Source organism: Chelmon rostratus, chromosome 4 (genome assembly GCF_017976325.1).
Source record: "Chelmon rostratus isolate fCheRos1 chromosome 4, fCheRos1.pri, whole genome shotgun sequence".
In the NCBI taxonomy this organism is placed as follows: Eukaryota; Metazoa; Chordata; class Actinopteri; order Chaetodontiformes; family Chaetodontidae; genus Chelmon; species Chelmon rostratus.
In genome coordinates this window covers 30,625,418-30,639,824 of record NC_055661.1, presented here as the reverse complement: position 1 = coordinate 30,639,824, position 14,407 = coordinate 30,625,418, and the positions used below count along the sequence as shown (strand labels likewise).

Here is a 14,407-nt window from a genome sequence, read left to right as displayed (position 1 = left end):
TCAGCCCTCGTCACAGGAGTTAACCAGAGGTGATCTTTTCCTAAACTTAACAACTAGTTTTGTTCCTAAATGAAACCAAAGTGAGACAGAAAACTGAATCTAAAAACAAAATGAAAATAATAAATGAACTAATCAACAACACGTCCACAGGGGACACAAACCCAAGTCCAAGTCCTCTTCTTGACCCATTCATCCACCAGGACTTGGTCCCACGTGGACTGGACTTCACTGAGATCATTGTTCATGTGAATGCATACCTCCACCCCCTCCTCTGCACCTCCTCCATCACTTTGTCCTTGCCTCTCTTTCCATCTTCACCTTCATTTGTTTTTCATCTCCTCTTCCACCTCCTTATTCTCATGTCTCTACACCTCCTCATCCCCGTCTTCCTTTCTCTAGCACCTCCTCTACTTTCACCCTGCAACCCACCATACACGCTGTCTTTTCCCCTAAAAGCGTGTTGTCTCTGCTCCTCTTTCCACCTCCTCCTCTCCTGTCAGGATCTCCTGTGCACCTCCTGTTTCCTCCTCCCTTCTCCCATCTGCCCCAAACAGCAGGCAGAGCAGCAGCCTCCTCCATCCAGCAGCAGCAGCAGCAGCCTCTCGGTGTTTCGGCGGAGCAGGGGGAGAAACTGGAGGAGCGGCAGAGCGATGCTGAGAGCGCGGCAGGATGTCTTTAACCTCCTCCTCCTCCTGGTTCCGGACTCTCCAAGTCTTCCTCCTTTTGCAGCTCTTCCTCGTGCCGCCGTGCCTTCTCCACCCGCAGCCGTGCCACCTCCTGGCTCAGATCGGACACACGGTGCGCGTCGGTGCGCTCTTGCCGGCGCAGAGAGCGGCTCGCGTGCAGGTCCAGGCGGCACTGAGCCGCGCTGCAGCCGCGATGAGCCGGGACCCGGACCCGGACCCGGAGCGGGAGCGGGACAACTTTCTGCCCTACAATCTGAGCCTGGAGCTGGTTTCCCAGCAGCCGGCCGCCGCGGACCCAGAGTCCCTGTTCCGGTGCGTGTGTCAGGGCGTGGTGGTGCAGGGAGTTTCCGCCGTGCTCGCCTTCCCGCAGAACCGCGATGAACTGCTACAGGTGGATTTCATGGCTTCGTTTCTGGAAATCCCGTTCCTCAGCGTCTTTGAGCACGGGGAGCCGCTCCGCACACAGGTACGACATGCACCTCCCTGAAAGCTACACCTGGAACGGGGGCGGCACGTGCGCTCCCGGGGCTGACATGAGGTCCCGGTCTGTGTCTGGGATTTGTGCTTTTTGTGTTTGACCTTGACCTGTTTGATGTCTGGAGGTTCCGATTTCTGGTGTTTGGTTACGAACACGCAGCGCGTGAAGCTCCTCAGAGCTTTCATCTTTTACTCTTTATTTCTCTTCTTGTATGGTTCCGGTCTCTGGAGTCTGATTCAGTCCAGATGAGATTTATTTCCCACAAACCATCAGACACACCAGGAGAAACGAGGAAAAAACCGTCAGAGATTTAAAACGCAACAATTAGGTCAGTGTGAGCTGGAAACCTCATATCTCCGCTTCTGTTGATTCCTAACAAGTGAGCGAATTTGTCACCTCAGAAACACGATGTTCCTTAAATGCTGAGGATATTTTGTTAAAACCGGGTTTCAGGTCGGAGACATGAGGTCTGATGAAGAAAAGCATTTTGCTGGTTAAGAGGTTTCAGTGTGACAGCAGCTCATGGACCATCAGCTGCTTCCTAAATTTAACGGTTTTACATTAAAAGTTTATTAATTTATTGTAAAGCCTCTCTTTGCTCTTCTCTATGGAGGACCGAAACTGCCACGATTAAAAAAGAAAGACAGAAAAGACTCAGTGAGTTAATTTGCTGTGAAATGTCCCGTAAATAATATTTCAAATAAGTGTTGATGTGAATTAATTCATCTATTCAATCAGTTCATATTTCAGTTTATTTTGCTTCTGTACCTTCACATCCATCCACCTACTTATTGGACATCATCGTACATAAGTGGACTGAACCTCCCTGACTCAATGTCGGTGTTCAGTTAAGAAAAAGCTAGCTCAGTGTTGTCAGTAGCCTGCACAGTGTCAGTACTGGACCACATATCCAACGGGGGCATGAGGCTCATAGCAGGGGGGCATCAGTTTACATTAATGTGCATTTAATGGCTACATTAAAAATGCACATAAAAATGTTTCTCTGCAGCGCTACTAAATCCACAGGGACAAAAGAAATTGTTGTCGTATCTGTGGACTAATCCTTTATTTATCCAAACTCCAACAATTCAAACCAAAAATCAAGTTTACTCCAGCAGAGACAACGTGATCAGTTTATTCATTAACAGGTGACTTCTTTCTGTTGACCTATAGGAAGCCATCCTGACTGAGCTCACCTCTGAGTCCACAGAGAACCAGAGAGTCCAAAACAGAGAAACATATCGTAGAGCATTATTCTTCTTATTATCATGTGAGTCCATCCAGTTCTGTTGAAGAGCTGTCAGAGTGTAAACTGCTGGTTATATGACACACACACACACATTGACACACACACATTGACACACACTCACACACACACTCACACACATAAAGCTGTTAATTACCTGAGGGGATGTATTGTACTGTTAGCAACAGAGCTAAGCTAACAGACAGACGCATCGAAGGTGGAGACTCCAGAGGCGAGAGCTCAGACAGTTTTTATATGGACAGAGGTTCACCCCCAGTCTTGATCAACTGAAATAAACCTTTTCTAGCCGACCCCAGCATGTCTTCCGTGGCTTTAACCTCAGTGTGGGTCTTATATTTGTCCCAAAGCTGCCCTGAAAAAAACCTGCTGTGGTGTTGTGGGGGTAAAAAAAAAAAAAAAACACAGAGAAGCAAACAAACAAAAGCAACCTCACACACACCACCGTCTTTAATAAAGAGGACGAATAACATAAGATAGAAAAATCAATAATGAATAGTAAGTTAAAAACAGGGTGAAGTGCTTTACAACAAAGACAGCAGTCACACCTGCAACAGTTCGTTTTGTGTGTTCTGTGTTTGATGTTCTCGTGTTTCACAGGACTGAGACAGTTATTCGGTGTGACTGTCAGACTGCATAAAGGTTTCAGTCTGCCGGTCTCAGCGACAGGGCAGCGATCAGGCTCCCCTGAGAGACAGAACTCAGGGCTAACATGTTAGCAGGTGTGTTCAGGTGTCAAAGTTCAGAGTGCTGCTGGACGTACTGGTGTGACACGAAACAGCCCTGCTTCATCATTTACGGTCACCCAAACAAACTGCTGAATTTATTGATCATTGTTCACTGTGTCAGTGTCCGCTGTCTACCTAATGTCCACCCAGTATTGATCAGTGCTCTTCATCATCAAATGAAAAGACTTTAAACAGACACGGCTTGCAGCAGCTGCAGCCTCTTTCTGATGCAGTTCAGCTCCTCGACCAATCAGATCAGAGCACTGCATCACTGGATCACTGCAGCAGTCTGTCGTCCAGCCGCTATAAACATCAAGAGGAGGAATGACGGTGGCTCTGTAAGCTTCATCACCTCTGTACGTCACACAGGTGGGGAAAGATGGAGATCTCTGATTGGTCCAACGTGGCATCGGTCATGTCTTGACACAGAAAAATCTCCAGATAATTACAGATTCTGCAGTCGGATGTGGATGTTATACCGTTTCAGTGTCTGATCAGAAACAGTTTGGTCTGCCATCCAGTCAGATGTTACGTCTCTGTGTCGTCCTGCTGCAGAATATTAGCATACGAGTATAACCAGAAATAGGACACAAACATATTTAAGCTGCAGCTGAAACTCTGTGTGTGTCTGCAGCTGCTCACTTTAAACTGTTCTTATTCAACCAAATGTCTCTGAGTGAAGCTCACGTTGGACTTCAGGTGCAGCTCTGTTGGATGTGGTCGGGACAGTCGAGACAGTTTGTGTCCTCAGAGTTTTTACTATTAACACTTAACAAATCAGTCGTGTCGGCTGTATGAATCATGAAAAACAGACAGTCAGACTACCTCTGCTACTTCATATTAGTCCTTTAGAGAGTTGATTTGTTTACGTTCACCTCCTCTGTTCTGTCACTCTCCACCTCTGCTGAAGCTGGACTAACCTGAGACTGAGTTACCATTAAGCAAATGCTAAGCTAACATTTCCGACAGTTGAAATGAGGCGTTCGGTCGATCACTATGCCGATGCAGTTTCCTGTCATGTCTTGACTGTGTGACTGTGTTTCCTCGTGTGTTTCATCACTTGCTTTACTTCCTGTGTCTTCCTGCCTTGTGATTGTTGATTTGTCTGACCCCTCCCTTGTTAGTCTTCCCTCCCTGCTGGATTTTGTTCAGTGTTTTCCCTCAGTCCGTGCCAGTTCATGGCTGTCTTGCCTTGACTGTTTGTACTCTGCTCCCTGTTGGATCTGTTTGCCTGTTTGGACTGCCTCCTCATACCCGTCTCTCCGTCCAGTAAGCCTTTTGAACTGCACCAGCCTCGCATTGTGGTCTGTGTTTGGGTCCTTGCCCTGGTATTCCTTGTTTCCCGTATACAGAAGTGTGAGAGTTTTCATTGGGCAGCAGCAGTTTATGGGCTAATTTCAGTGTTTTTACAATAAATGTATATTTATTTGTAATAATTATTTCATAATTACTCTAACAAAGCAGCCCCTGTGAAGACAAATTCAAAAACAATGTCACATTTAATCTGAAATCTGATACATGTGAATGTGTTTTATCACGTCAAACATCACATTTAACACGTCTTTATGTTACAATTTACACACGTGTGCTGTGTTTGTGAAGGTAAATCAGTCAGTCAGCAGTTTGTGTGAACAGTGAACACATCAGATACTGTTAACATCATCAGTCACATGACTCAGAGTGAAGTGGAGGGGTGGAGCAGCAGGTGGAGGGATGGAGAGATTCAGCAGCAGGTGGGGGCTGCAGCAGCAGGTGGGGGCTGCAGCAGCAGGTGGGGGCTGTAGCAGCAGGTGGGGGCTGCAGCAGCAGGTGGAGGCTGTAGCAGCAGGTGGAGGCTGCAGCAGCAGGTGGGGGCTGTAGCAGCAGGTGGGGCTGCAGCAGCAGGTGGGGCTGCAGCAGTTGTATCAGTCTGATCTGGTGTTTGGTTGCAGGCGAATCGTCGTCTGTTTCACTGGTTTTACTGTCGTCACGTTCTGATTGGCTGTGTTTTCGTGTGATTTGTAGTTTAGTGACTCACAGACATGTTTTCTGTCTGTGCTGCAGCTACACAGCAGCTGATTCTGCTGCCTCTCAGTGTTTGAAGTGACTCCACTCGTCCTCTTGCTGTTTGTTGTTGTTGATTTCAGAGATTCTCTGAAGGAGCTCCAACATCTGCTCTGAGACTCTGAGACTCGGAGAGGGAGACTAGCTGCTGTTTGATGTTTACACAGCAGATTCCTCTCATCAGGTCAGAGTCGGTCAATAACAGTTTCTCTTTCTGCTCCTCCAGCAGCCACGAAAACATCTAAACTCCTTTCTGTTGAGTTTGGTTCCTGTTTTCTGTGTTTCACTGCAAACTTCATCTGATGTTTTTTCAACCTGAGGGTCAGCCCCCTCCAAAGGGTCACAGATAAGTCTGAGGGGTCCCCAGATGACTGCTTACAAGATTAGAAATAAGAACTTAAGAAAAGTAATTCACTGGGAAGCTGGCTGTATGAATGAAGTTTGGTCGTCTGATTTCAGTCTTATTTAGTTCTCGGTTCAGTTCTAACTGAGCAGCACTGAGATGAAAACGTTAAGAAATCTCTATGAAGTTTTGTGTGAATCAGAAGAATCACTGAATCTTTTAGGATTTCGTGAGAAAAATCAGCTTCTTGTGATGAAATAATTGTGATGGCTCAAGCAGGCCATCCTTGATGAAATGACATCTGATCCACAGAAGCATCAGATCAGTGATCAATAACTGATTTCTGGAAGCTTTATAAGCACGTGAAACACAAAACTACACTTTCACCATTAGGCAGCTGCTAATTAACATGCATATTTTTAGCATTTTGGCTCTTACTCTTAGAATACAGTGATGAAGAATGAGGCATTGGTAAGTGACTAATAAAGACTAATAATAATGAATAATGACTAATAAAGAGCTAATATGCTAATATGGAGGCTAATCAGCGACTAGTTAATGGTGAGTGTGTGCACCTAATTATCAGCTGACCGACATCTGCCCAATGACTCACTGATGAGTTTGTGATTTATTGATCGGAGATGAAGCTGCTGTTGGTTTCAGAACAAACAGCTTCAATAACACAAAGAACCAAAATGTTCAATTCATTTCCGACCAACAGCAGCAACTAGAATGATCTGATGATGTGCCGTCGCTGTTTCCTCTGAACAAACCGTTAAATGAAGCCACGGCGAGAGCGTCTGACGATCAGATCCGTCATTTTACAGTGGCAGTAGAGAAAGATCGTGTTTGTGATGATTATTTGTGAATCAGGGGTTTCTAGCTGCTGTTGTCAGAGTTAAATTCAGCCTGACGGTGAAATAACTGAATCTTTAATCCCTCTGAAGACGAGCAGCGGCAGATTAGTTTCCCATCATGCCTTATTCATCTGTTTTTGTTTGACCTCAGCAGGTCTGACTGGTTTTATTTCACCTCTGAGATTTAACACAAACAACTGACTGAGACATGAAAACTAAAAATACTTCAGCTCAGAGCCCTGCAGGGGCCAATGAGCTGACAGGAAGCACCGATGATGAAACTGTACAGGTGGGAGCTCGTGACAAGCAAAGAGACGTACACGTAAAGTGAAGACAACATTCGGCCCTGAAATATTTTAACCGAAGCAGTCTGAGAGCCAAACTAACGCACATTTTCTGTGAAAGGGCCCTAAAAAGGACACAGGAGCCACAGGAGCCCAGTGCAGATAAACAGTTAACTGGTTTATACTGGTTATCATTCATAGTGATGAATATATAATTTTGCATCACCTGGCTGGTCTGAGCACACGTTCACAGTGAAGCTCTTATAAAATCAGATAACCAATAGCACATTGGGTCCACTGATGCACAGAGCTCAGCTCACCGAAACTGATCTGAGAGCTGAGCTCTGACTTCCTGATCCAGGCCTGAAGCTTCGGCTTTGGCCACCTTATTGTGCTGGAGGGGTTTGAGTACTCGAATGATCCTAGGAGCTATGTTTTACCGGGGCTTATTGCCCCTGGAGGGGTCTGCCAAGGCAAACAGGTCCTAGGTGACGGGTCAGACTAAGAGCGGTTCCAGAGCCCCCAGTGATGATGAAAACACGAGGAAGACCACGTCGCCCTGACTGGGCCCCACCCTGGAGCCAATGGGGAGAGGCGGCAGGGCTGGTTTGGGCCTGCTTAGAGCCCCCCACCTTAGCCGCCATGTGTTGGAGTTTTCCCCCGTGAAGGAGAGGGTCGCAGCCCTACACCTTCGCGCGTTATGGATCTATGACACAGTGCCGCCGTGATGACACTTCACTGGTGAATTGCTTGATTTAGTAATCTTGTGTTTGTCGTCGGTGATGATTGCACCTGCTGCTGTAGTCGTATGTTGAATAGAGGACTGAACACCACTGATGGGCTGTGGCGGCGTTAAGAGAAACCATACCTTCCATCAGTCGGAATCAAGACTTCTCTCATTTTAAAAACTTCTTTGGACCTTTACTGAAATCAACTACTTTCTGAAAATAACAGCTCCAATTAAACACGAGTAAATATTCATTCATTCAAGACTTGTTGTGTTGAATCGGATGTTTGTGATAAACTGGAGTTAATTGTTTGTAAGAAGTTTTCTCGATTTTCCCGTAGTTAATGACAAATTAGAGGAAACTTTGTAAAGACATAGTTGGAAAATATAAAGTGTGAGTGATTTTCTCTGGCACTCTGGCAGCTGACTGTCCAGGCCTGACCATGACCCTGAGGGGGTCACTTTGACCTTTGACCTTTTATCCATAAAACAGGAACCCGTGACAACGTTTAACAGTTACGTTTTAATAAATGTCTAAATGTGCTGTCAGACTGATTCCACTATCTCGTTAAGCCTCTCTCCTTACGAGACTTAACGAGCTAATAATTAGCTGCTGACGCTTCAGTCTCTGTAGGGTGATAAACAGACTGCTGATACCATATCAGGCTGATCCCAGACCAGCTGGAGACCCCTTATTAGACACACTCACACACACACACACACACACACGCACACACTGTGGGAGATGAACTCTTTCGGTACCGTAGCCGTTAGCTCGTTAGTTGAGGGTCTCTAAAGGCCGACTGACAGATAGCAACGATAACATTTCTCTTCTCTCTCATACAAATCGCTCGCGCTCACAGATGACAGTTTACGATCCTGCGTAAAGATGCAGGTGCTGATGTGCAGACGCTCTGCGCCGAGGTTCAGGAGCAGAAATCACATTAACCATGTTTCATTCATATTTTAATTGCCTATTATTGAGCATATATTCATATTTTTTCATTGTTCAGTGAAATAGTCCTTTTATTATTCAGGCTGACAGCTGACAGCACGCGTCAGTAAAAGACTGACGGCACGCAGAGAGTGACGGTATTTTTACCTTGCTGCCGATGGAGAATTTAAGTTTGGTGTTTTTTTCATAAATACAAGAAGGACTCAAACAGACATTGAGAATTTTACTTGAAAGAACTTCAACCCAACGTCTTTTTGTCTTTGACTTCAAAATGTTGTTGTTGCACGCAGAAATGTCATTTTGTTTTCTCAGCAGTCGTTCAGTGATTTCATAAATGCAGCACATTATCGTTTGTTTGTACGTAGTATAAAGGCAAAAAAAAAACATTATATGCAGCGTTATTTTATTTGACTTGTCAGAAGGGTTTTGTGGCTCCCAGTGTTTTCTGTACTGTGGGAAACGGGTCCAAATGGCTCTTTGAGTAGTAAAGGTTGCCGACCCCTGATCTAGAATAAGTGGGGATTTAAAGTGAACCAACCTGCTTGAATATATTTCCCTTAAAATGAACATTAAATGTTCTACTAATGGATTACATCTACAACAGTATATTTATATTTTGCTCGAGCATTTCCAGTAAGTGTAACTGTTGTGTATCTGCTGTGTCCTCTGTGTCTGCTACTCTGACAAATGGAAGTACATGTACACAGAATAAAATTCATATACTTTTTATCTCCACTAGGTCCACTATTATATGAATAGTGTTACTTACACTCACTGGAAATATGCTATAAAGTATTTTAGAGTAATTATTGTTACGTTTGAACAAGGAGAGCCGGTCCAGCTGAGAGTCGTAAGAAAACAACGTTTGTTGGCAGAACAGAAAATCACCTTTGCAGGAAAAAAACTCCCAGCAGAGGGGAAAGAAGCGAAATAAAGAACAAACACAAAATCACTCAGGAATAAACTTAAAGTGTCCAGGAGAAAACTCACGAGAGAAACCGGAGGCAGGCGATCACTCAGGAGCGAGACTGCTGAGGGCTCCAGCATGGAGGATAATCTGGCACGGGAGTCAAACTGGATGATTAGCAGATGAGGGGCAGGTGGGTCTACTGGGGGTCCCTCACGCCCCACCTGCTGACAGAGAGGGAGAAAAGAAAACCTGTCAGACAGCGATGAGGGAAAACACAAAAAACAGAATCATGACATTTATCTTAAAAATGCACTTTAAATACTGAACTTAAATTTAACTAAATTATATTTGTCTGTAGTACATTTATTAAAAATATACTTTCAATCTATTTAAAGTGAGTACACATTTATATAAATGTACAGGAAACATACTTTGCAATATTTAAATTTACTTGAAGTAAAGTTAACAATATTCTTTTTCACTTGGGTGATCTTGTTGTGATTTTGTTGTGATCTTGTTGTTGATGTTGTTGATCTTGTTGTGATCTTGTTGTGATCTTGTTGTGATCTTGTTGTTGATGTTGTTGATCTTGTTGTGATCTTGTGATCTTGTGATCTTGTTGACCTCGTCGTTGAACTTGTTGCTGATCTAAAGTAATGAATTTTATATAGAAGCACCGATATGAATCAGCTGAAACAGCAGCAGCAGCATTTCTGCTGGTGATGTTTTGCCATGGCAACCACCCATAGTGACCATAAAGCGATTCTCCCAGAAAATGAAATCTTCCACTTTAAATCATCCGATCAACTACATCAACACATTCACTTCTCTGCCCACGAGACCCGATCCACCCCGAGGACAGAAGGAGGCGTGAGATGGCGGCAGGTCGTCACCTCTGCATCCTCGACCAGACTCTGTCCTGTTGTATAAACTGTCCACACTGTCCCTGAACACAGCAGGACAGCAGTCTGTCTGACCTGACGTCTGTCTGAAACCTCCTCTGAAACACCTGAAGCTTCAGTCAGCATCATAAGAAATCTAATAATGGATAAAGGAAGACACATACAGCTTGTATTCCAGCGAGAGACAAGCCAACACGTTTAGTTTAAACTTTTTATCAGCTGATGATTGATTAAAAAAACGCTTCTGTTTGTGAGTTTGTTCAGAACAAACAGTCTGCGACTCCCAATCAAAACCTTAAATGCATTTATGTGTTCACAGTTACATCAGAGTCATGTTGTTGTATTATATTTCTCCCGGGGGGGCTCTGAGTTTGCTCCTCGTCCTGCAGCAGTGTTCCCGGCCTCCTCTGCCTGACTCCAGTGTTGCTGCTCACTTCTTCTTCTCCTTCCTGTCGTGTTGTCGCTGTATTTCAGTGTGAAATAAATCCAGTGTGACTTTGAGCTGCTGGATGTTTCTGATGAAGTGAAAACCTTCACAAACACAAACATTTATTTCCTGTTTAGAAGCTCTTTGATCAAAGAGGATTATCCTGCTGTCACTCTGACGTCTGCTTCGCTTTCCTCTGCAGCGTCTTTCTGTTTCGCTCCACGCCAACATGAGCTGTGGCTGTTGGTTTGAAATGACTGGTCCTCTCTCTGCTGGACTGATGAGAAGTAAAACATAAGCAAAGGAAACATTCGTGCATGGGGGGGGGGGGGGGGGGGGGGGGGGGGGGCTGTTTTCTGATCAGTCAGTTAGACGTCAGATCAGTCAGACTGATGTGGACTCTGTTGGACTGTGGTGATTCAGAGGGAGCTGGTCCTGAAGGTGAAGCTCTGGATTCTGCAGTGGATCTCTGTTTCAGTCCTCAGCTGTCGTTCTGGTCTCTGAGAGACGACTTAAAGCATGAGACGGTGGATCTAATGAGTTCCCTCTCCAGGGCATCTGGACTCATATAAGGAAGACCAGGAGGAGAACCTCGTTCAGGTTGAAAAGAGCCGGCTGAGGTGGTTCAACATGTGATCGTGAGCCTTCCTGGCCCCTTGTTTTGGAGGTTTTCTGGAAACGTCTGGCTGGTAGGGGACCCAGAACACACTAGAGAGATTATTCATGAGAACATTTGGGGATCCTCCAGGAGGAGCTGGAAGACGCTGCCCCCCGGAGATGTCTGGATGACCTTCCTCAGCCAAACCAGCCATGGATGTCACTTCTAGTTTTAACGTCAGGATTTGTGATTGCAGTGTTTCTGGCTGCGTCGTGTTAATCTGTTTCCCCGGAAACGTTGACTGTGTTCTGTTTGAATTGTGTTAGCTGTATTTCTAATGTGCTCCTGTGTCAGTGTTCTTCTCTAAATGTGACACGTGCTGTTAAAGTGATGAAGACGCCGTGTCTTTATATGAAGTCTTATGAACAGACAAACTGTAGCTACTTCTGACTGAAACTGAGGGTAAAAACCATCATCAAACCTTTTTCTGTAACACAGCAGCAGCAGCAGCTTTGCTCTCAGCTGATTGGCTAGTTTTCAGCTGATTGAAGTCCTCTGTACGGCCGTTTCTTCTTCTCTTTAAATTTTCTGTATAAAGCGGAGAACCAGAGCAGCTGTTCTCCCTGCAGGCTTCGCTCTCGCAGCAGCAGGAAGCTTCTCTGCATCAGGACTGTGGTTCATAAATAAACAGCAGAGTGAGAGCTCCTCCTCTGGACACAGCTAGCTTCAAGCTAACAGCTGTCTCCTGCTGACTGCAGCAACATGAACATATGAGCAGGTGAAGGGGCCGATGGAACAAGTGACCCCCACCTTAGAGTCTGGTCACACCAGGACGTTCATTCACACCACAATTATTTAGCTCTAAGACTCACAACCGATGTGTCCAGCAGACGTGAGGCTCAGTCCGACTAAAAGGTTTCTGAACACCTGTTCTTCATCACACTCATTGATAAAACTATTGTTTTACATGTTTTTGGTGACCCCCCATGCTTCTGTTTGTACTTGGATGTGGCACACGTACACAGAACAACCTTCTGTTGCTTGTAATTTTCTCTGTGACGGTTTTAAATGTCAGAACAGCTGATCTCACCTCGCCTTTAATCATGTTGGTCATGAAATAATGATTTTATCTGCGGTCGAGCAGTTTGGCCGACTGCTGCTCAGCATAGCATTTATTGGTTTTGCTGAATGTTTGAAACAAAAAATGAATTGTTAAAAATGTTTTTAGTTTTTTAGTTAAGTATTCATTCATATACATCAAAGTGAACTTCAGGCTTCAGAGACTCAAACTGCTGGAAGAAGGACGATACAAAGACCTGCTCCGACCAGACTTTATAGATCCAAACAAACCAGAAACACACACACAGACAGTTAACTCATTCATTGGACAGTCATGATGATCAGCATCAGCTCCTCACTGGTCTGTGTGCTAAAATAAAGGCAAAGTTTATTCGTGCAGTAAAGCTAATGTGCCTCTTGCCTTCTCTGGCAGCTCGTCGTGTTTCTGTGTATTTGCTGTGCACGTGCACAGCGAATGAAATTATAGGATAAAATAAATACAGCTCAGTGTCACCACAGATCAGCGTTCCTGAAGGTATGGCCCGTCCTTATCAGGTGTGCAGGACAATAACTGTATCAGGTGTCACCTTCACCTGCTGAGTCTGACTGCAGTGTTTGTGCTGATGTCGCAGCTCATTAACTTCCTGCAGCTGATGGCCGGTCAGTCTGCTTCCTGCTGGAGGTCAGACCTCAAACACATCACACGCTGAGAGTCAACACGCCCTGCGAGCTCAGCAGGACTGCTGCAGACTGAAGCTGCTGGCGGACTGATGAGGCTGCGACTGACAGGAGGTGGAGTCATGATTTAATGAATCATCACCTTTTTCTCTCACAGCTCCTCTTTTCATACTGTGTCGGATTATTTTCAGTCTTCTGACAGCTGATCTCATGAGTCTGCTGGGAGCAAAGACTGCTGGGAAGTGATGTTTTCTTCGAAGGCAAACTGCTCTTTGTGTCACATGTTCACGGTTAACGGCTGATAGTTAACAGAAGTTCATTTGTTTGGTCAATTCTTCTTTTTATTGTTATTATTGGTGTTATTATATTCCAATAATCTTAATTATTACTGTTAGTGTGTCTGCCTCCCTCATGAATCGGCTCTGTGTTGATGTATCTACACACACTGAGGCACTTAATGTGTGGCTGTGTGTGTGTGTGTGTGCGTGTGTCTGCGTGTGCATGTGTGTGTGTGTGTGTGCGTTTGTGTGTGTGTGCGTTTGTGTGTGTGTGTGTGTGTGTGTTTGTGTGTGTGTGTGTGTGTGTGTGTGCGCCTGTGTGTGTGCGTTTGTGTGTGTGTGCGTTTGTGTGTGTGTGTGTTTGTGTGTGTTTGTGTGTGTGTGTGTGTGTGTGTGTGTTTTATCCTACTTATTTCTAGTCATTTGTTGGTGCACTGTACCGCGTCCGTTTCTTGTTCCAGTTCTCGGTTCTTAAGAAAACTGTTGTGATTCTGAGCCCATGTGCTCCCCATCCAATCAGTGCTCTCTGTGCTGTTCCTGATTCAACCCCCTCAGTGTGCAGAGCATAGCGGTCTTCATGGCCCGAGTAGCTCTGTGGTGTCTCCGGTTTTGTGATGTCAGGGTCTCAAACGTCCCTGGTGGACGAGGAAGGTTTCAGCTCTGTGACTTCTGTGACTCAGAAGAGTTCATCACATCATGTCATTGTTCTTCTTCACGAGGCCTGGGATCGACCATGATGGAGTAATATATACTGTCAGGTATTTGCATTGAGATTGAGATCTCTTTTGTAGTTCAGAGCTGAATCAAGCAAAGAGAAGCAGATAGAAGCAGATAGAAGCAGATAAACAGAAAAGAATCAGAGACGATCACAGAAAGTTTAAAATCATACAAACATCTATTGTATACGTACAGTATGTCTGAACTCCTGTATCAATGAAGTATTCAGAATACAGACTTCAGTAAAAGCAGTAAAACCCCGTTTCAGTTTAGTTTAAAATGGAAACAGAAACAGACGACTTGCAAAACATTGAAACTCCATATTTAACTGACATCATGTCGTATGTTGAAACCGAAAAACCTCGTCTACTAGAATATATGGTTCAGTATTAATGGAGCCTTCACAGATGTGCCCCCCCAACCATTCTAAGCCAGCGGGCCTCAGAGGGCCAGCTAGTGGGCTGCAGGGGCAG

The 14,407-nt window shown here is 45.0% G+C and overlaps 1 protein-coding gene across 1 annotated transcript in view; it reads left to right on the top strand.

The window, feature by feature from the left end:
* Window positions 1-669: 669 nt before the first annotated feature.
* grin3bb (glutamate receptor, ionotropic, N-methyl-D-aspartate 3Bb) overlaps window positions 670-14,407 on the top strand; it is a 65,522-nt gene continuing 51,784 nt past the window's right edge. The window contains exon 1 of the mRNA XM_041936036.1: window positions 670-1,152. Coding sequence (XP_041791970.1) covers window positions 670-1,152 — 483 coding nt within the window. The remainder of the gene's footprint in view (window positions 1,153-14,407) is intronic.